This window comes from Hylaeus anthracinus, unplaced genomic scaffold (assembly GCF_026225885.1).
Source record: "Hylaeus anthracinus isolate JK02 unplaced genomic scaffold, UHH_iyHylAnth1.0_haploid 3, whole genome shotgun sequence".
NCBI lineage: Eukaryota > Metazoa > Arthropoda > Insecta > Hymenoptera > Colletidae > Hylaeus > Hylaeus anthracinus.
In genome coordinates this window covers 8,054,359-8,078,273 of record NW_026535284.1, presented here as the reverse complement: position 1 = coordinate 8,078,273, position 23,915 = coordinate 8,054,359, and the positions used below count along the sequence as shown (strand labels likewise).

Sequence of the window (23,915 nt, the reverse complement as noted above, 5' to 3'; positions counted from 1 at the left end):
CTGAATACTTGTATGTGTTTGTAGAACTCCATTATAGTTTGCGAATTCTGAATGGCTCTAATCGGGGAGTATCAAACTATTGTCAATTTTAGAAAATAGCACATTTGAAATTCCACTAAAATTTTGTCAATTCTGCAGAGCATTACGTAGCTCTACTTTTAAAATTAGACGAGAGTCTGTCGATTCCTTAGAGTCTTATAGAGCACTTCTAAAAATCTATCAAAGTTTTATCAATTCCCTAGAGGCTAACTTTGTTGTAATTTTGTGAAAGCCTATCAACTCGACAATGTTCTAGCGTACCTCTACACTGTCTTAGAATTTTACTGAGTTATATCATTTCTATAAATCCCCTGTGTTGAATTCCACGATACTATAGAGTCTCTAATACAGTCAACTATAGAGTCGAACAAAGTTCCACCCAATGGAATTCTATCGAAGTTCCATCAACTTTACAAAGTTTAATTTAAAGAACGCTATCAAGAGCCTATCAAAACTAACAATTGAATTCTTTGTGAGTTCCACCGGTGCTATCGCACCTGTCAAACTCAACGAAAGCTCTGCGAATTGTATAGAGTTCTCCAGCTCTATTCTTAAATTTCAAGCGGAAATAGGGTTTCCACCGCGTCCATAAGGAAACTAGTCAAGTCTCGGGGCTACATACCGGCTTCCATGCGGGCTGGCGACCCATCGGACACAGTTCTGCCTTGCGACTTGCTCTCACTCATGGTTTCGGCAGGCTTTCGATCCTCCGAGGGTGGGTTATCCTAGGCTCCCTCTTCCAGCAGCCTCCTCGAGCTCAGCGTCTTCCGCGACCCACTGATTCACCCTTGTTTAGCCACCTTCTTCCTCCACGCTCTTCCCCCTCTCTTCGAATCCTCGGTTCCTGTTATCCTGGTACTCCAGTTGGCACTTCTCGGTCGCGTGGTCGGCTCGCCTAACCGACCCTCTTCGATACCGATACGATCGTTGTGGGAGTGAGTATTTGGCACTCGGAATATTTTATTTAGCTAGCATTTAGATTCACTAGTTGAAATGCAATTTAAGGTGGAGTTCCAGTCACTGTCCCAATAATATCTCCTGGTATATCAATGTACACATTCCCTTGCGTCACAAATCCTCCGAACCTCTCGTTTCTCACTTTCCTACGAGGAATCCCTTTCGGATTCCGTTGAGAAAACGTTTAAACGAATCGTCGACGTCCCTGGTCCAGGATCCACGTCTGCGGGTGCTCCAGGACGCGGGCCAAGACGTCGATGACCTCAACGACGGGAACACGCGGCACCCTGACGGCTTCCACTGAGGGTGTGTAGCCTGTTCAACGCTTCAGCCTCATCTTCCGCATCCCTCCTCTCCGACTGGCACGCGAGGGGCTCTTTCTCTCTCTCTCTCCCTTCGTGGTCGCGGTGTCACAAGGTCACGGGGATCGGCGGATCGGTGCTCCAGATACAAAGCCACGCAGCCTAGCCGGCTCCTCCAATTAACGCGGACGGAACGACGATCCCCGGAAGTGGTCCCAGTCGGTTCTGGAGGATCGATCGTTCGCCCGATTGGCGCTTAGGCGCATCGACAGGTACCCGGGACACCACGAGTACGAACCTCCCGTGAAAATCACCGCGATTCACTTGGCTGGACACGATCAATCCCCGAGTGGAATCGGTCGACCGATTCCCAACGGTGCTTACCAGGTATTATTATGTCTCCGCGTTGTAGGTTCGGTGTTTGGCACTAGGAATCCGTCCTCCGAAACTGGCGTCTGATTTCCAGTCGAAGAGAAAATCTCGAAGATGATTCACTTCTTGAAATCGAACTTCGAGAGACGTACGGAGTCCGCGAAATGGAGTTTCCGGGAGACCTTTTCTACTGACCTCTTTCTTCCCTTCTGCGTCACTTCCAAGCCCCGAAAAACTAGCCCTCCGTTATCGTCCAGGGACTCGACACGGTCGCCGCGGCGTACTCTGTGGCGAGCTGGCTCGTGGTTGCAGGTCACCACCCCTGGACGCTCGTCTTCCCCGTGGCTCGGATGCTGCGGAGTGTTGAAGCACCTTCGCCACCCTCTCCGACCCTCCCACTCCCTTACCGTGCCCACCCCCACGTCGACGCTACTCCTCCTCTCTCTCTCTCTCTTTCTCTCTCTCTTTCTCTCTGTCACCGATCCCCTCCAACACGCAACGGTTCCTGCGTCCTCTTCGGTCCGCGATCAACCGCGGGAGAGGATTCTATCGGGCGTGGAGCGACTCGTAGCTGGGTCAGAGTTTCCACGACGCGCGGAGCGAAGCTTCGGGGCGAACCTGACGAGATCCGGAGGACACACGACGATACGTGGACGTGGCCGGAACTTGGGGGTTAGGAACGAACACTCCCCGGCTTTTCCAGGCCTCTCTGTCGTCTACGTTCTCATCCACGGCGCGCGCACGCTCCATCTGTACTACCCCTCTCCTTCCGCGAGAGCTTTCGATCTTCTCATTTTATCTCGCGACTCTCTTCTCTCTCTTCGTTTCTCCCTGTCTCGGCTCTCCTGGCTCTCCTCTTCGCTCTTCCACCTCGTTCTATGCCAGGGATGCGTTCCTCTTCGTCGGTTGCGCGGGATCGTCTCGCTTCCACCGAAGCAACGTGTCCCGGGCGTTGGGAGCAGCTCGTCGCTTTTCCACCCCCGTTGGGCGCATGCGCATCCACCTCCGGGGTATTCCCCCCTTTCTCTCGCTGCGGGCCGCTGTACCTGTCGCTCCTTCTCATCTTTTGCCCTTTAGACGGAGAGAGACACGGGACGCAGGTGCCCGTTCATCCCCCTTTTCCTTCTGGCTCTCTCGCGTCCGCGTTCTTTTCGCTACGCCGATCTCCTCGGACTATGACTCTTTTATTTTCCTTTTTCTTTTTCCCCCTTCCTTTTTCGACGGTTTCTTCTCGCCGGGATCGAGCAGGATAGCTCACTGACTCGGCGACGCTTCGATGGTTTTTTTTTTTTGTGTTCATTGAATTGTCCGGGCATACTTTGAAGCACGAACGCGATTCTTGGAGAAATTTTGATCTATTTGCACGTAGAAATAATCATTTTTGTTGTTGGATCGTACGAGACAAATTTTGGGTATTATGGTATCCATGTTTAAGAGATTTGACTTTGATGAGGCAATACAGTTAACCCTCTGTGGGCCGAATTTTTGTTTTCTCCAAACAATTTGCAAGACATTTATTTTAATATTTCAAGTTAATGGTATCGTCAACCGTCATCGATATTGTTATTAGCTATCAGAGACATTATATAATTAAGACGTATACGTCATTTGTTGGAAAGACTAAAATTATTTGGTGAAATGTCGATATATTTGCATGTAACTTGAAAGTTACTCAGACCCATGCAGGATTAAATTAATATGAAAAACAATGAAAAGACTTACGAGTCCTCCTCGAATTTATAAAAAACTGCTTAGTAGCGATAATACTAATTTCTGTTACTGAATGGCGTACAGAAAATTGTTGAAAACAATTTTTAAAACATGGATTGGAGTATTAATATTGTAAAATTATTTTTAGGATACAGTTATTCCAGACATTGCTGTTATTATTATTATGGTTCTCGTATGGTCACGCACACAATGTTCACATAGTGTTCTCACATGCCTTGCTACCACGTACAGTATCTCCTCGTTTTCTTGACTTTTTGTTCATTTATACTTCCGATTTACTATTTCCCGTAGATAAATATTTTTCCAACCCCGTTACACGTCGGTCGGGCACACCTCGTCGCACATTTTCCCACCCCTAGGGAATATTCTCCGCTCGATTCTTCGTCACTGTTGAATATTTTAAATGCTGATCAGCTGTAACGATGACGACGCGTCGAGTGATTTTTGCCTGACGAAACGAGTGAGAGAGAGATAGAGAGAGGGGGGGGGGGGAGGAGGAGGAGTGAAGGAAACTAAAGGAAAAGAATTCGCGGTCGTACGCGTTCGTTTTTATTCGCGCCCCACCGCGTAACAAAGAATCGCTTTGCAAAACTGCTCCACTGAACGCGACGAACGCATCGTCTCGTTCGAGTTTAAATTATCATATTTTTCTTCCTACGCTCCACGCTCTTCTTGTCCCCGCAATTTCCCTTTTATATTCTTGTCAACTGTGCGCCTCTGTCGTGTCAGTTTATAAGCCATCGCAAACTTTTATTACGGTGTCATATATTTACGCGTAAACACACACGCCCCCCTCACGAGTTCAAAGCGCGTACGTCAGTTCTTTACGTGGATTTATATTCAGCGGCACGCTTAGAAAACGCGATAAAACGTCTGACGTGTTCATTTACGATAAAGAAACAACGTAGCGAAAGAATGGACGAAAATTTCGAAAGATACTTCGGGGTGGTCCTTAATATCCGTGTCTAATTTATCGTTTCGATACGACTTGTATTTTGCTAGAAAATTAGCGTTTGTATGAACTCTTCTAAAACAAAAAACCGAGACTCAACGGCAAGAAATTTGTCGAGACAATTAAAAATCCAGATCAAAAGGCTGATAAACGTGGAGAACGATAGGACGATGGCTCGCGGCCCCGTTTCGTCGACGTTGACGAAATACCAACGACGATCGTCGACCAAACGTTGCATCCTGTTGTTCCAGCTTCAAGAACGTTTCCGCGGAAAAATGGCGTCGCGGAGAAAGCTGACCCACGGAACCGTCGGATGGAACGTATCCGTATCCCTGTCGTTTCTATCTAGCTTCAGGTTCTCCTCTTCTTCGAGACCATTCGTCTTCCAGTTTCGCCCCGGTTTTTCGTCCCGTTTAGTTCATTCGTCAAACGTTTCGACGCTTGACGCGCAATCACAGACTCTGGGGAGTCCCTCGCAATTTTTGGGAGGACAATCGAGAAACGTCGGATGTTGTCCCAAAAATCTCGGAGCTTTGACGCCTCTACTTTCGGGGAAGATAAATAATTCGAGCGCTCGTTTCGCGCGTGGTTCTTCTACCGACGCAATCGTAGCTTCTTCCAACCCTTACTTTTCAGATTCTTAGAAGGAGACTTAGAAGGTTACGTAGAAGAAGAACTTAACCCCCCGACGATGGAAATTAATTTAAAAATAAAGAGTAATTAGACTCGAAGAATCCCTATTTTTTATTATTTCTACTCTGTCGCGTTGAAAAATATTTTTCATTGAAAAACTTTTCAATCTGTTCAGCACTCGAGGGTGTCTCCTGGTAAACAACGTTGATACCGAGAGGAGGATCGAACTGGACGACCCAGAAGGTACATTCCACGCGCATTCCCTCTTTATAATACTACTCGTGTATCCGGTTTAAGAGTCAGCGGTTTAACGCGGCGTTGGAGGGGGAGGAAAAAACCTACACGTTATTTTCTGCATAAAGCGCGATATTTATACCCCCGCGTGCTAGATCGAACGCTTACTCTCGTTCCACCCTTTCGCCTCGAATTCGCCACTTTATCTACGAGGTCCGTACTGAAAATATACACGTTATTATAAAAACCGACTGCCTGCCCGATGTATTCAATTTTATTCGTCCAATATTATATGTATACGTATATATTATATATTAGATAGACTGAAAAGTAATGTTTTTTCTGCGAATCTCAATACTTACTTATCATTCGTCAACATATTGTTTTTTATCGATCTGGCATTGAACACACTAGCACTAGCGCTGGCACACTAGATAGCAAAAAGCTGTTGATAACAAGGGTGATTACATAATTCATTAAAAATACATAGAAATTTATCACGAATGTGTTTGAATTTAATGTAAAAGAAATGACATATATATATAATCATTGTAAAAGAAACGTTGCCTGCAAAGTTTCCGCGAAAGACTCGCGATCGCTGGCTTTTCAGGGGGATTATCAGACCGAGTCCGCACAATGTGTGCCCGCGTACCGAATAAATTACGAGCGTGCAACCTACTTGCACAATTTCGTGGTGCTGTGCTTAATTAACCTCTCGAGCTTCGGAGTGCCGCGCGTTTGCAACGCAATGCTAATCATTAAGGAATAAAACAATGGAAAGGAATCATTTACTCTAAAAAAAAAAATGTGTCAAATAACAACAAGATTTAGCTAGCACGAGACACGAGTATACTGGATTATCAAAGGCTTAGTTGGGGTACGTTTCACTGTGCACAGGTTACGTTATTTCCCAGAGACAAATTCTTCGTCTTGGATGCAGGAACAAAAATTCTATCGCACCTGCAATTGGGGACGAGGAGAAAGAAACGAATAAATTTCTTCGGTGTCGTTACGATACGGAAGAGGGGGTTGGGGGTGGTTGAACGAGGGAGGGTTGGGGAGGGGTCAGATTTGCCAAATTTCCGGGGAATTGAAACGCGTTTTCTTCCGCGCTCGAGGGGGTGGAAGCGTTCTTTTGAACGACGAGGAACCAGCGTCGAGTCACGGGAGCTGCGATAGGGAGAAATTGGAGCCGGGAGGACCGTTGCTTCGACAAATGAAACGCCGTGCCCTCCCAAATTACCCCCCATTAAATCTGCATCGCGACTTATAAATGGACCGCTTAAGCACTTCCCCGCGGGGCGAAACGGATCGGTGACCTGTCGCGTGAAAAATACATCCCGTTAACGACGACGTTGCTTCTTGGTTTCGCGAAAAAATGTATAACCTTGATGTTTAATCGACCAGCAAGAAACGAACGTAACGTAGAACTAGGCGCGACTACACCGTGTGCTTGAAATTTAAGATTTTTTAAAAAGTAGAGTTAATCGATTTGTGCAGTGAACGGCTCGTACAGAGGTTAATTCGCGAAGCTATGTAAAATAAATCGAATTACTTTCAGTCCGTTTCTTGAAGGCGGAGTAAAAAAGTAAACCTACGCTCCCGATCGAGTATCCGAATGGAATTTCGCCACGGAAAAATTCGATAAAACGCTAACCACAACCAATTGTAATAATATTCAGAGTACTCAGAAGACGGAATATTCTCTCCAGAAATATTCTCTCTGTTTAAATCGAATTACTCTCTGTCCGTTTCTTGAAGGCGGAGTAAAATAAACCTCCGCTCCCGATCGAGTATCCGAATGGAATTTCGCCACGGAAAAATTCGATAAAACGCTAACCACAACCAATTGTAATAATATTCAAAGTACTCAGAAGACGGAATATTCTCTCCAGAGATATTCTCTCTGTTTATTCGATCGTTCCTGGATGGGAAGCAAATCGTCTGTCTCGTAACGTTTTCGAATTCGAAATCTCGCCAAGCGATAAAGGGGTCGTTCCCCCGGTGTACCGAGAGATCGTACGCGCAAGAAGTTAATAGCAACGGGTTATGATTAAAGAGTCAAAAACACGCGATAACCGTGCATTCCGAAAAACGGTGTCTCCTGCTGTCGGCGAGCCGGAGGTCGGAGGGGTTTGTCCACCCCGTTTTGAAACTCTGCCAGAGCAGATCGTATCTGGCTAACTGCGATAACGACAGAAACGGGAACGATGATCACGGCCGACTCAAGGAAGGATAATATACTCGCGCGATTGCTGCCCCGCTCTGTCTGAGAATTAATTCCTCTCCGGTGGCCGATCCGCGAGAGAACTCGCGGGAAAGCTCGGTCAACAGTCTGTTTACAGGCGCGAGTCAACTTTACTTTGCCGCGCCTCGACTCACCCCTTCTTCCTACGCCCACGATTTCCGTAATCCTCCGTTCCTCACCCACCACCCAGTGAAAAGTCTCGCGAAGAAATCGAGGAATGGAATCGTTGTTCCCTGGTAATTTCGTATGCTTTGCCGCGGACGAGGAAAATTTACACAACGTAGGAAAACCGTGGCGAGATTCCGCCCCTTGGAATTCCAACTGAAGCTCCTCGTTATCGTGGAAGACCATGCTTAATAACCGAAGCGAAATCTGTACGTAAGTGTTCGGTTTAGTAAATTTGGTAATCACGTCTTGTACGTGTATCGTTATGGAAGTGGCATCAATGGATTCGTGGAGTTCTCCCGATTGAAACGAGTCTAAACATGACCATGTTTGGAGTGATTTCATTCTGGAGTGTTGAAATATTATCGACAAGTTTTTGAAGAACTTGTGATTAAAAGTGGTACGAATGAGGGTCGTGTTTGGAGTAAGACTGATCAGGAATCGAATGATAAATATTAACCCTTTGGGGTTAGGTAACTCTCAGTCACCATTAGGTTTCAAATCTATGCACAATGCCTAATGTTTCTATAGGTTTCTTCGGAGAAGAAATTCTAAATTTCTTTGGAGCTCGAAGTGTCGATAAAATGATTTATTGGCGAGGTGAAGGTGGCCTTATTCTCAAATCTAAATAGCTTAGAATTCATGGCAATAGAATGCTAAGAAACATCTCGAGTTTCTGGTAGATACCAGAAAAAAAGGCCTCGAGTGCAATAGGTTAATATTGTCTGAGATACGATACCACTCATACATGTCTGACCATTTCTCGCCAATTCTACTTACGGAGTTCGTTAACCATTTGCACTCGAGAGGTGAGTCTATATAATGACTACTACCAAGGAGTTCCATGCATTGCTAACCAAAGGGTTAATATCCCTATTTGCACTTAGCATTTTCCGTACCTCGAGTTTACGTCCGTTCCTAAATGCCAAGAAAATAACGACTACTACCAATGAAAGTTCCATCCCCGCGTAACTTAGCGAACGTTGCCGATCGAGACCTTAAAGGGGTCGTTGGTTTTTAATTCGGGAATCGGCGTGATTCACAGAACGCGCGGTGCATCGATCCCGCCAGAAAATTCCGGCGATATTTGGCAGCCAGTCAAACGTCGCCAAGTGAAACTCCGACCCCGCAAATACACTTTAGGTCGCGACGAGCCGATGTTCCCTCTCCGTCTCGACACGCGATTTATCCGTGGCCGGAGAATCCGTATCGCGTAAACCCGCGTAAATACGACGCGTCGAGCTCGGAGTCTAAATGGCCGAGAGCCAATAATTAATTCGAGCCCGCGACGGGATTCCCGTGCGGCGATCGTTTAATCTGTAACGCGATCTCTGCCCCGATTCCTCAACCATCCCCTGGTGACTCTTTCATTTGTCCACGTTTATCGGTCACGTTCGACGTCCGCGATGAGATATCGACGGCACAGATTTTCCTGAACGAACGTACCCGCGAACGAAACAACAGCTCTTGGAATTTATCGTTTCGGACGGGAAAAGACATTGGCACTGATAATGGTAAAGATGTCGATATTATATGCGCGATGAAGTTGGCTAAATTATAGTTGGTAACGCAAGGTGATTCGATTGTGGCTAGGTTGATAATTATATCGAAAGAAATGACTGGAAAAGTGGTAGATATGTTAGAAAATATAACAAAAATCATGATTTAATAGAGTTCCGGAGTTGGAGTTTAGCGTCAGGCGATAGGTCTTCGCAAAATACGTCGAAATGGTAGATGGAATTTTTTTTGTAGGACCTGTGATTTTCGAGAAAATAAAGTTTAAAAGTGGATGGGGCTCGCGCTTGCTTGGGCAAGATCAGAGCCGGATCCATTCGCCGTTCAAGGTCACTCCCACTCCACGCTACACTTTCCCTCGAAAATAGAACACATCTACAAAAAGAATTGTATTTTACAGCTTCGAAGAAGAACGAATATCCCCTTTTATTATTATTGAACTGCAGGAACACTATGCAGAACGCGTCTCGAGCGGATCACCGCAGAGATTTCTAGAATTTACATAAGCAGAATATGGTAGAATGCATGGAATGCATCACAGTGGATGGACGTGAATACGACGTAAAGGAGGAGAAACGAGAGTAATTAAGGCGCATCAATGCTCTGCATGGTGATGCATTCGCACAGCGCCGAGGAAATCCCTTGGAAAATTGGTAATAAATGAAGGGAGCCGCGGTGTTTCCCTCCGCGCGGAATTGTAAACCTTCCACCCACGAAAACGTCGAACGCAACCTGAATCCGCGATACCGGCTCGCCTTGGCGCTGGTTCGCGCTGATTAACTTCGTCGAGTTGGTGTCTCGGTGTGTCCCCGACTCCAGGTGCAATCAAATCTGCTGATTTCGCGAACGCGACCATTACGGCGCTGCTTTAAATCTCCATCTTCCTTGCTTTTCCAGTTTCCGAGTGTTTGCGAGATTTGCACCGACTGGACCGCGGACTGGATTGCGCTCAGTGCTTCTCAAACCGCCCAAAACGTGTACAGAAGAAACTGAGATGCTTTTCGTTAAAATTTAGCTTCGAAATATTATATAAAAATGCATTAATTAATTGTCCTCTATATAGTTTCACCTATGTAACGATGTTTAAAAAATTTTAATTTACGTAGTGATGGCGTGTGTATTAGATCAGGGCTGGCCAACCCAAATGATTTCGCGGGCCGCGTATAAAACTATGTATCCCCATATTAGATTTAGACCCATTGTAGGCATTTCTCTGCTCTTCAGCTCTTCAGCTTTTCTTGACACGTAATTGACGGGGCGCGATCCCGTTCCTCGGCATTTTTTGACCGTGTTTCGTGAAAACTTTCTGGCACGCATTATTATTTTACCACTTTACTTACCGGGAGCCTATTTACAGGCTTTTTAATCGCAGTACGAAGCTATTCGAATTTATTTACTGTATCGAGGGTTGTCTAATTACAATGTTCAGTTTTTGGAAACAGACTTGGGCTTTCGATGTACCTAGTAACAATGTAGAGGAATTATTGTCAGCCTAGATTACCATATGTTACAATAGAAAATTCTTTTTTTAATTAAAGACTGCTTCTAAATAGCCCGGTAGATAAAGCGTTGAAATCAAAGTTAATTTTTTTCTCGTAACTTCGACAGTTAATTTATAAATACATAGATGCAAAATGAATATATTTTGTAAAAGTGTGATAAATCTCGCGGGCCGGGGGTTGGCCACCCCCGTATTAGATACTGTACTGTACGTAATTCATATTATAATAATCATAGCTAAAATCCGGCGAAGTAGATACTCTATATTTCTCATCGGAGCACAATGAACGACCAAAAAAAAAAAAAAAAAAAAAAAAGAATTCTTCTCGTGAACGATATCGTCACTCCGAGCGCAAAGACAATTTAAAAAGTTCCAGTTATTAAGAAAACGTGTTACGGGTGGGAATGAAAGCTCGTCGAGCACACGGAATCGAAGAAGGAGTCGCGCATATCCAAGAGTCGCGGAAATTGGTCCAACGGACGATTCAAAAGTATGGATCGAGCCTGGAGGGGGAGGGGGGGGGAGGAGAGGCTAGCCAGGGGCGAAGGGGGTGGGAAGAGCAAAAGTTGACAGGGCGACGAGCGCCGCTGGCACAGTTACAAATTCTAACAATGCAGTCGGAAGCAATCTAGTCTCTATATAATATTACGCCGCTTTTATTTCTGTGTACCGTTCCCGGTTATTTGTGTATCAGCCGCGTTGAATCCCTCGCGTGGGGCTCAAGCGGGTTTTTGAACGGGCGGGTGCGCGGGCGCGCGCGTGCGCGAAAAGAACCGAAATCGTATCATTAAATCTGTCAGAGAAAACGGGGCGAATTTGTTTCGTCCGTCGACGTCGAAACTTTTCCAATGTGCTCGGCCGCTCGCGAAACTTTCTGTGAAATATTCTTCAGTGCGCGGCGCGGTGGTTCCACCCCTTCGTCGGAATTCCGTTTGAAAATGTGCGACCATTTTAACGCCGCCCATTGAAATATTACTCGTCGCCCCGTTATGGTTAAATAAAATTTGTATCGTAACCGATATCGTTTCGAGTACCATTATTTCCTCTTATGCTATTCGCGTGGACGCGGTAACATTGATTTTCCATCAGGAAAAGATTATGGCCACCGTACGCGCGATGCCGTTTGAATACGTTCTCATAAGAACATCGTATATTCGTTACACGGATCAGAAGTTCGAATTATTGGAGACTTGTCTCTAGAGGTAACCGGCGTTTGCGAGCTTTGCTGACGTTTCAATCGTCGTACTCCGGTTCTTGACACATTATTATTATTATTATTATTATTATTATTATTATTATTATTGTTATTATTATTATTATTATTGTTATTGTTATTATTATTATTATTATTATTATTAAGAAACAGAGAAGCTTAAGAAGTTGTGCACGAGATAAATAAAGCATAGATATCTCAGACATGCCCCGAAAGCTTCTCGTTTCACTCACAAGGAAAGCTTTTTAGGTGTCCGCCTCTGATTGTTTTGATTTTTGGATATGTTTTAAAGTTCCCATAAAGTTTCAGCTGTAATAGGCTATCTCCGTAACTGTCATAGATACAAGAACACTTTTTCAGAAAAAGTTTCATGGCTTTCTATCTGCATATAAAATCTGGCCTTAAATTTTATAAAAAATAATTTGTTCGTAATAATAGCCTACTGCAGCTGAAACTGTAGGAGGTCGTTTCACCCCTTAAATATAAAAACGGGTCAATATACAAAAATACGTATGTCTTAGTTTTCGGTTCTTTGAAACATATCCAAAAATCGAAACAATCAGAGGCGGACACCTAAAATGCTTTCCTTGTCAGGGAAACGGAAACGAATGTCCTGGATCGCTAAAATAAATTCGTTACGCCAGCTGAGCACAAAGTGGAGGCATTATTTTCCGGATTTTTGGTAACTTTTTGAACAACAAGCGAACAACAACGAGCTCGACTAAACATCCGCGATTCGGTTAATTGCGTTACAGCTGTTTCGAGCGAGTTAATAGTCAACGGGTAGCACAAAGGATGCTTGCGATCAGGTAGTACTCCTCTTTCGTGCACCAATTAGATTCAATTACAGGATCGCTCGACCGTAATTAGAGCGCCTGGTGCTTTTCTGGCAGCCTGTACCGCGTTTACCTCGTAACTTAGGCGAATAGACGCCCATCGTCTCGACGCGATACGATCGTCGATAACCGAATTGCGCTGTTCGATGTGCGGACAAATTTTTGATAATATCGGAGTGGCATTACACAGACACGGAAATCAACGGTTTCGTATCTCTGGACTTTTTATTTCTCGTTTACGATTTCTTTGGTTTTCTATTATTGAGTTAATTACTTTGACATATGTATTATTCTGTCACATATAAAAATCGATTATTCCTTCTGCTGCATTTTTGATTACCAGGAACGAAATGAGGTAATAATTATTTATTTAAATTTATTCCCCGTGTTAAATTTGCCAGGGAATGTGTGTATTTGTAATTTTAATATAACGCCCCAGTTTAAATGAATTTAAATGCCCGGCAGAGACGCGGGAAATTGTAACTGTCCTAAAATAAATTTCGCGCAGTATTTGATGAGTAATGTCGATATTTGCACTAAACTGACGCTTATTGGGACAGTATTCGTTACGTAACAAATACTACATTGATAAAATAATAAATATTACATTTACTACGTAATAAATATTGTATCTGTCGCGCAGTAAATATAGTCTAAGCATGTTTCTGTGCAGCGAGACGTCGAATTCCAGATCGAAAGAAGAGGAAAAAAAAAAAAAACATCCCCTCGTCGCGAGTCCATTATAAAATGTTCCCATCCTATCAATACGTCCAATCGATTCTGAAGGAACGTCCTCGGTTCCTTCATTTATTTGTTTATTTATTTTTTATTTGCACGGGCGATTGATACATAGCAGGGGAATAAATTCAACTGGGCGCGAGCAACGCCAAAGGTCAGACGTGCAAAAGTATTGAATGTTAACGAATTGATATTGCGCAAACGGTGCTCGTTTCTTGCTCGGGGGCTCGCTCGTCCCTCGATTTTAATTTTAATTGCAGGTTACAGGGACGCTCCTCTCGTTGCGTAACGCTTTGACGTTCGCTTCTTTATTCTTTTTCGACTTTCAGCTTTCGATTCGTTTCGCGGACGCGCAATTAGCGAAAAAGAACGGTGTGGCAATTTATCGTTCGACCGTTCCTCGATTTTAACAAACTGTCTACGCGCTGAGGAGTAGAGAGTGAATTCTACGAAGTTATGATTAATATTAAATCGTTGGGGGGTGCTTTAACGTTCGAATGAAACGAGCGCCGCGGCGAAGGGCGTCGCGAGATAAAGTCCTTTCAACGCTCGCAGGATTAGGGTGAACTCGCAGAGACAATGAGTGACATTTAAAACGAGGAATTCAGGGCCTCCGACGAAACAATGAAACGAGAGGATTCGCTTTTCAGCACGCACTGCGTTAAAACAACCGGACAAAGAAACATTTAAACGGGGAATCGCGAAGGAGCAACGGGGCGTTAAGAGATTTCAATTTCTACCGTGTGCAAGGATCAAACAAAAGGTTTGAAACAACGTTTGAAGTAACGAGATTTCATCTGGAGACCATAAGAAAATTCGATTTTTGCCCTGTACCGGATCAAACAGCCCGGCGAACGCGTTCAATATAATAGAATTTTAATGAAAGGGGGAAACCATTTGGAAAATTCAATTTACAGTGCGCGAAGTTAATTGGATTCCAAGCGACGAGAATTTTTCAAATAGCTCTAGTATTATTTAATACACAATTATAAGCAATTAATGTAATTTCATTCGTACTCTTTCAATGATTTCCCACGATTACAAATAGACAAGGAATATCTATGCAAATACCCATTTATATATAGACCATTTCGAGTCATTTCGAGTCATTTCGATCACTTTTGGACCCGACCGTTTTCAATTTGGCTAAAATCTCTTTTTCTATTACAGAACTCTACTAAATACCTTTTCGTAAATTTTCGCAGATTTTTGTCCTGAACCAAAAAGAAGTTACGAATTTAATCCCTCCATATTATCGTACACTCCTCCATAAATGCATGTACATTCCCAGCTTAACTCCAAGCAATTAATACAACAAGTTAATTCGCGTTCTTTCAACGCGTCAGTTTTTACCACGTTTGAAGTTTCACTCGGTGAATTTTCCCGGAATTTATGGACGTGTACTTTTTCAACCAGTACGGATACCGGGTCGTTAACAAGGAGCGATACAGTCCTCCCCCACTCCCTCTGCAATTTCAGCGCGATTGTTGTTTTCAGCCCTCTCTTCTTAATTCAGCCACGTCAGGGGGATTACACGTGGTTCCGTTTGTAGCGAGGGGAGGACGGGGGGTTGTTCGTTGCATCGCGGGTCGCGACACGAGAGAAAAAGGGCGGAACGGCGACGAAGTGTGTCGTGGGGTTAAATTAATGACAGCATCCGGGGCTGGGAATCCCGCGGATGATAAAGCCGTTCGTTTTCGTTTACGGCCGCCGACGGATGCGGTTTTCTGCATAGAAAAAGGGAGGGGGGGGGGGGGAGGCCGCCCGCCTCGTCACGAGAGAAAATCCAGCCACGATTTGAAAGGCGATTTATCGTTCTCCAGCCGTGGAACAACGCTGTGTACGTGGCTCGGGACGGGTTTCACGGTGTTCGCGGGAAACAGTGAATACATCTCGGAGACACCGTTTTTATTGCCGCGCGTCGAGACTTCGGCGTCGTTGCATTTTTTATCCCGATAGTTACAACAACGAATATCCATGAATCATTGGAACGGAATTTCAGTAGAGACACTCGAAAATTTGATGAATGGACCGGAACAGAATTTCTGATCAGCGAAATAATATCGTCTCTAATCTCTGCGCGCCCGTTAGTGATTCTAAACCCCGAAACTTTAACGTGATCTCCGAGTTAGGCAACGACCGCAAAATTTCAGCTACCTCGAGGACTCGAAATTATCTGTAACTATCTCCCACGAAATTTCCTTCCTCCGTCGAACGTGTCATCCGAGCGCGTAAGAACCCCCGAGCATCTAAGAGATTCGATGGAAAAAGAAGGAGAAGAATTTTAAGAAAAACGCGTCTCGTCGCTTTTCAATTCGATCGAGAACAACCCCCGATTTTCCCGAGAATGTTTATGTACACGGGAAACCGTGACTGGAAAGCGGATCGCGAAACTAAATATTTCCCGTTCTACCGAGGAAAAGCTCGATTTTCAGATGAAAATTTGTCGTGTGCAATTTCTATCTTATATCGTACCTGAACATCCCCTCTTTCATACGAAAGAATAAAATTTTAAACGCGGTGTTCATATATCCACGAAAAATAATTTTGATAAAATTGAAATGTTGTTAATTACTATGCATAATATCGTAAGGAAATAATTTGGAATTTGTATCTACTCGAAATGTCCCCCCTTCGATACGAGAAATAAAATTTTCAAACGAAATATTGATATACATACGAGAAAGCGTTCCAATCAAAATCGAAATGTTCTCAAATTATATCGCAGAAAAGAAAAAAATAATAATAATTCGTGTTTCCCAGAACGATAGGAAAGATCACGGAGCCCTTCGAAATATGTAAGAGCCCCCAAGCGTCAAATAGGGGTTCGACGTAAAAAAGAAGCGAAGAAACTTTTCAATTCGATCAAAAACAACCCCCTCCGCCGATTTCCCCTAGTCGTTTATGTACACGTAGAACCGTGGCTAGAAAGAGGATTGTCGCAACGGAGCCCTCCGGAGAGGATCCGCGAGAACGAGGGAAAAAATACCCCGTGACTGGTTCGCCGGAGACGAGGGTGCGCCGAGGGAGAGGGCTGAAAGTAGGCCAGTGGGTGATCGGGCCGCACCCCCACCCACACCAGCCCTCCGACACGAACCGCTCTCCACGCTTGCGTAACGTAACGTTGCCCGGGTTTTACGTCATCGTGGTGTGCCTGGTGACGTCACTGGTCGACCACGTTCCTCTTCAACCCCCTTCAGCCATTCGACTGGCATAAAAGAGGCTGGCGCCACGAGTCGAGAGATTCCGCTAACTCGCCCCGGCGAGAGTCACCCTCGCCCGTGATGCTTTCGTACCCTTTCCGACCGCGGTATTCTTCGCCGCGATTGAAAAATGAAGGCTTCGGGGGAGCGAGGGCGCGGGTTTTTCTTATCGATGGAAGTAGAAGGTCGCCGACACACGACACTGACGGGTCTCGTTCGATTTAATCAACGTTTCGGGGGGTGGGTGGGGGGGGGGGGGGGCGTTTATGTAAATCCGTAATTCGAAGGCGAATCCGGGGTTTAGAAGGAAATATGCAATTATACGCAACAGTGCGAAATGGTATGCATTTATGCGCGGGGTGTGTGTGCAAATGCGCCGGGGACCGTATGCAAAATGCGCAGATGACGGCGTCGAAAACGTCATCGTTCATATTCATCGCCAGCGTCGCCATCGTGAACCTTTTCTTTTGTCGTGATTATCGCGCATAGTCATCATCGTAGTCGTTCACACGAAACTCTTGCAGATTGCTCGACTTACTCGACGTGTCTGACTATAACGCACTGTTTCTACTTGCAAACAAGCGTAGATCCAGAAATATTTATACACCGCATCAGTGCGATGCTGATTGATCTAACTCAGAATTACAATGAAATTCACCGAAAATAAATGAAACTTGCCCCACTATGCCCACAACACAATCACAAGTAGAAATAACCAGCACTGGTCAGACACATGCCCCATCTACAAACATTTCCACACTGCATCAGTGTGATTGCTTCTATTTGACTCAGAATTACAATAAAATTCACCCAAAACAGATGAAACTTACCCCGCTGTAGCCACAACACAGCCACAAGTAGAAATAACCAACATTGGTCAGACACATGCCCCATCAGTCTTCCGAATCGATTATCTCGAAAACGAAGCCTCGCGCGGGAAAACTTTACTTCGCGATTTCGACCCCTTTTTCCACACAGAATCGCCCTATGCACGCTTATGTCACTAATGTTTCCTACTCCCAGGAATATCGCGACAGTTTCCCAAACAACCGCGCACATTCCCCATGCGTATTCAAACTCGATTTTCTATGGAACAAAAACTCTTATCAAAACATCTTATCCTACATTTTTCATTCACTTTGGAGTCAAGAATCGTCCTGTGTGCCATTCCTCCTTACCTACCCCCGTATAACGCAAGAATACAACCCCACCCAGCGAGGAAAGGGGACGACGTGCAATCGCGATATGCAATCAAGCCCGCAACGCATCAGGTATCCAATTTTCATGGCTGAAGCCGGAAGACGTTCCGCGGAGATGGCCAAAAAATTCGCTATAATTCAGGGACGAGGCCGGGGTGTCGGGGTTAGGGGAGGGTGGGTGGATAGCAAGCAACCCTCATCTTCGCGTATTCAAGCTCCATTAAGCCTGGCACCAGGAGCCCCGTTACCCCGAGGCTATGGACCCGGGATAAGAACCCCTTCGAATTCCTCTTATCTAGGTCAAAGATATGCGCCAGCCCCCCCTCTGTCGCTCTATCGTCTATATATGTATATATCTATATTCGTACGTCTACACGTACCGAGGGGCGCATCCTGCACGATAAACATCGTTGACACGGATCACCGCGCGGACTTTTCGAGCTGGTCCACTCGTTTCTAATAATGTGCTGAGCGAGCCACTCGGGGAAGCACCGATAAGCGGAAATAAATAACCGTTTTATAAATTGGAGTTTCACTTTTGTCGAATGGTCGGGAATAGGCTTGGTCCTTGCGAAGTGAAATAAAAATGCTTGTTTTTCCAAAAGAATTTACAGGGGGTAACGATGCAACTTTTAAGGTAATTATAAGCGGTTTTTATGGGAGGCAAGCTCTAGAGAGACATCTGTCACAAATACGAGGAATAAAATTCTGACTCGACGCCAAGTTGCATGCGAAATGCAAGCGTGCGATAACAGGTAAGCTTGCAGCATTGAAATTAACAGGTTTATAGCGATTCGAATGGTTTTTCGCGAATCTGTTTTTAAAAATATCGCTTCGCGTACGATGTAAAAATGTATTTTATTTCGAACAGATGGGTAGTTGTTGGTTTTTGATTGTCATTTTTGTAGGGACCGTATGATTGTAATATTAAATGTTAACTTAAACGCACGCGTGCACGCCGCTATCCCTAAAGAGGTTAACTAGAGTTGATCGCGCTTGGCCGGTCGCCTGCTGCTGAAGTATTAATCGCTAATGTAATCTGTTTATCTTCTGTCGCGTCGACGCTGAGAGGATGAATAGAATTATTTATCGCAAAATCCGCTCTCTTTCCCCAAGAGAACAACCCCATTTGCGCAAACCTTGTTCCAGTCGGAAGGAATCTGCTTTATGTACTTTTATGCATTCTTGTCTTTCAGCTATAAATCTACTCTCTTAAAGTATTTACATGCGATTGACCCTCTCTTCTGTAATCTGATTGATTGCGAAGGAAGTAAAAACGAATCCTTACCGAATCCAATGAATAAATTTCACTTATTTCAAATGTTTACCGTTGTCCACGATTCCGACAACAATCCTGTGCAGAGAGTGGGTGAATTTAAAGCAAACTACCTCGAGAAGAACTTTATTTCTCGGAAGAAAAGGAACGTTTCAAGCAGAACTTATTTGCACGATGCAATTTTCTTTGTTTTGAAATGAACTCGAGGACACTTCAAGGTACCTAATTCCTTTTCATATTCGAGTTGAATATTTTTTTGTTTTTCGATTTACAAGGCTTTCTTTGCGTTAAATATTGTACATCATTTATTTACATTTATTTATGTTAGAATTTAAGACAATTTGTACTTCCCGTAAATTTATTATTTCATGGTTGGTACTGGTTGTTTTGCTTTGTTTTGTTTTCTGAACTGATGTAAGGAGAAACGTCAGGTTGAACGATCTATGTATTGTATTATAATTAAATCAATTTAAAATCCAACATACTCGAGTTTTTCACTCTCACCATCCAGCCCTGCCCAAAAATTATCAATTTACATCAACCCTTAACTTGTTACGCGTCTGTTCGGGTACATCGTCGAATTTCAATGAAATAATTAAAGTAAAACGATTGCACACAAAGCACAAAGGCTTTAGCTCTCTGGAACCCTTTAATCCCTTTTTATCGACAGAGGGATCGATACGAACCGCGAGGAGAGAAGAGTATCGCCGAGTCGCGAAAACAATAATTAAGTCTGCGCACCGGACAGGGACACGCTAAGCCAGCGTACAAGGTCGTCCTATGGACGGTAAATTATCGACTGGAAATTGCAGGGTACAAATTATCACCCGTCCTGGCATTTAATGAGCTTTTCCACGCGTCAATTTGCACGCAGACCGAGTTACGTCAACGCGGATTTAAACGTTTCATCGCTGGAGGAACTCTTAATAATTTTTCATCTGTGAACTTCATCAAAGAAAACGAAAAAAAATTTCTGTGTTTCTAATCTACTGTTTCTAATTGTGTTGTGTAAAAAAATGCACCCCAAAGTGTGAGTTGAGTTGAACCAGAAAAACGAACACAGTTTAATTACGCTTGTCACATAAAATAGATAAGTGAAAACTGTTTTCTCGATTGTTCTGAAATTTTTATGTTATTTTTTTCTGGTAAAGAAAAAAGCTACACTTTCGTGAATATGAAAGGGTACTCGAAACTTTCGAGCCGCACTGTACGTTGATGTGATTATTCGAAGATTTACATTGTTCTCTATTATCTCATTGAGTTTCTATGGCTGCGGAGCGAAACTGATTTGCATTTATCAGCTCGGTGTGATTCAACATTGTGGAACAATTGAGTTGGAAATATATTCTCACTTTTTCTGGAATGCCTACTATTTTTAAATTAATTTTTCTATTTAACGTTCTGAGTTCGTAACGAAAAAACAGGTTGAAAGAATGCAAACTAATTCAAATAATTTTGAAGAATGCAAATAAAAAAAACAGGAAGGTTCGCTCCTTATTTTATAATCGAACCCCAAATTTTAGGATGTAGATTTCATTCGCGGTGTGTATCCATTTCATTGAGTTTATAAATAAATTCGTGTACGCACTTTCAACTTTGAACGCCTCTTTATTCTTGTGCCAGTATCTATTTTCGGTATTTTATATGACGATCACAGTTTTAAGCTTCTAAGAAAATTATAATAAAACGTTAGTCAGATGACGTTAAATTCAGCCATAATTATAAGATGAATTCACAGTTTCTGAGTTTAAAATTGGTACCTCGGAGACGGGTTTAAACCAGAAGTTTGATCGAGAATGTCCGCTGCACGCGTCGTTGGGAATGAACGGTGACGAGTATGCTCGTCTAGGGCGAAGTAAACGCGACTGGCGTGATACGATCGAAATTTAATGCAAATCTGATGACGTAGTTGGAGGCGCGGGACTTTTGCCGGAATATTACAGAGGAATTTAATCAAATAATAATATCATTACGGTATTCTAATAATCCTGTACAATCACGCGAAATGTTAATGTAAATTACGCGTCACCGTGGAAAGCTGTGAATCGAGATTGTTAAATGTTAAAGGCTCGTCAGAATAATAGCTGTAATAATACTGCTGGCGATGTTCTAATCAAATTCTCTGGGACTATTTCAAATGACAATGGAAATTATGTACTACAGCACGAACCCGTTAAATTATTAAATTTACCCGGAGGTGGATCATAGAAACTGCTGGAGTATTTGTACGGAAACACGATTAAATAATAAACAAAAAATTGTTCTCGATTCGTGGCGTTTCACCTATGAATAACGCTTATTCGACTTGCTCGGTGAAATTTCCTTCTAAACGTTCATTTTTATCAATTTCTATCCCTGTGGAATTCTACGAAATCCCAGTAAGCGAGATCCTATCGAAGCTTCCCCTGCATTATTTTTAAAAATACAATCGAGCAAAAATCCACCATTTAAAAGCGCCCTTTCTCGAGCTCCGGAAAGCTCTACCAATCATTCTTTCTCGTACTATCGCTCCGGCACCCTGGAACCTAATAGACTCCGTAAATCGAGAACCTACCACACGGAACATAATCGAGGAACGCCGTCAGTCGTGGAATCGTCGAAAATTTCCACCGCGTTGGTGTTTACGATGGGTTCACACGTCGATGGCTTCCAGGCGGCAGCGAACCGGATCGAAATAAACTCGTTCTCCAGCGTTTCCTCGAGCGCGGGCGACATCGACACCGTCACCGAGCGCTCGCGATTTAAGCGGGGTTTAATTCGGTAAACAAGTTTCGACTCGTGGCCCATTACCGTGAAGCGTGCTAATGCAACGCAAATATTTAACGGCAGCTGAAACCGGCGAATAATTTCGCGGGAACCAGTTCGACCCGGCGCCGCAGTTTCTGTTCCCGCGCGTGTTTGCTCTCGCGTTTCCATCGGGCACCGACGGACGATGAATTGAATATCGCTCCGTTCCGCCATTCAGTCGCGTGAAACGAATTAATTAACTGCTTTTTTTCTCGGTGGAGAAGGGGAAACATTTGCGGAGAAACGGTGAATCAGGGTCGGGAGTGCAACAACCGAAGTCAGGTTTTAATGGCGCCCAACTGTGTTATACATGCGCAGTAACAATCGAGATAACAATTCTCTATAGGAGTAATTTAAGCGAAGTAAAATAATATTTTTACTATTTTTTTTTTTTTTTTTTGTTCATTCAAGACACCACGAAATAATAAATTGGATTCGTGTAGATACGTTGGATACTCGTCCATGTATTCCGTGTTTTATATTCGCGCGTTTTTACGGTTACGAATGGTAATAATCGTGATTGTTATTCAAGAGTGACTCGAGTAAAGCGAAAATAGTATTGGAATTTTCATTTTCAATCGCGATATAAAATCATGTGAACTTTGGATAAAGAAGGAACGTTTACCGCAACAAAAATTTATACGGAAATACGCGAACGTAAAAATTACAGGTCGAAGGGGAATTACTATTTTGATAAATAAAAGAAAACCGTTCCACGAAAAGCTGATTACTCGAGGAACTTTCGAGCAGGCCCCTCGAACGAGGAATGTTCCTTGTTAAAAGATCTGGAGTATCAGACCGTAGCGTCGAGTTGCATCGAGTTCGAACTCCATTGATCCCGAAGCCCTCCGAGTGCACTTCTACATCATTTTTGACATCGGAAGGTACTCGGAACGAAGACTCGGTATTTGCCTTTTGAAAGCAAAGTTTGGTAGTTAATTCGCAAGAAAAGTTACCGCAGTTACGCTATCTCGGCGAAAGTTTCTTTGAAGGGAACCAAGTGGGTGGTAGTGCGCGAGGGGGAGACTTTCTTCGAATTACAGTTATTGGACTCGCAAAAGTTCCCAAGTATCTTTCATTACGATGTAACTATAATGTTATCCCGGTAGCTGCGACGAGATTACGCGCGTTAATTAAACAGAATTTCGAACGTCTGCCTACTTAGCTCCCCCTCCCCTCCCCCCTCCCGCATCTAAATAAATTTTCTGCATTAAACGGACAATTTTTTTCTCAAATTTTACGAGCAATTGTTGATACGCGCGAGAGGAGTAAGTTAATGTTCAAAATTTTTTTTTAATCTGTTTCAAGCATGTCCACGAATCTCGAATCGAGGAACGTTCACGAAAGTGAATGTAAATCGCGAGTGTAAATCGAAAATTATGGCTTCTCGTAAGAGAAACACTATTAACAAAAAAAAATTACTAAACGTACATACGCGCGTTTTTAGTTTCGGAAGTTTATAATTTTGTGCGAAACTCAGAACTTTTAAATAAAGTACTGCGATACATCTTCGAAATTCCCACTCGGTCGTTCGATTAAGTTAATGGCGCCGGTACCAGATATTTGCATCTTGAGCCTCGAACGCATCGCGAATGGCAATGGGGTATAAAAAGCACGGGGAATTCGGCACTCGACGTCAGGAATTTCCAGATTGAAATCGCTTGCCAACGGGGGCTGGAGTGCGTCGATTCCTCGAGCAATCATCTCCTGGAGATCGATCGCGTTTCGATTCCCGATAAACAACACGTTTCTCGGCTGGAAACGTTTCCAATCCGCGACCGTGGCCACTTCGTGGCAGGAATCGAGACAGTTGGGGATGAAAAAAAAGAGTGATACGGACGAGGTCTGGAAGAGATTCGGGCAGGTATCGAGACACGAGCAATTATCGGGGTGGCCGATACAGGAGGCTTTTCCTCTTAGGAGAGTCTACTTCTAATTGCGCTCGTTTCCAAGTGATCGTCGACTTGTCGAGTCGATGCGGTAAACGAGGCTTGCGTGACAGGAATCGAGACTC

General features: G+C 43.9%; 1 protein-coding gene across 11 annotated transcripts in view; it reads right to left on the bottom strand.

The window, feature by feature from the left end:
* LOC128893881 (solute carrier family 12 member 4) overlaps window positions 1-23,915 on the bottom strand; it is a 139,799-nt gene that overhangs the window by 33,193 nt on the left and 82,691 nt on the right. Inside the window, exon 1 of one of the 11 annotated variants that reach the window (XM_054155185.1) lies at window positions 662-2,032. The exons of the other annotated variants lie outside the window; for them this stretch is intronic. Within the exon in view, the coding sequence (XP_054011160.1) occupies window positions 662-725 (64 nt within the window). The 5' untranslated portion in view covers window positions 726-2,032. Of the gene's footprint in view, window positions 1-661; window positions 2,033-23,915 lie in introns of those variants that run through there. 11 annotated transcript variants of the gene reach the window in all.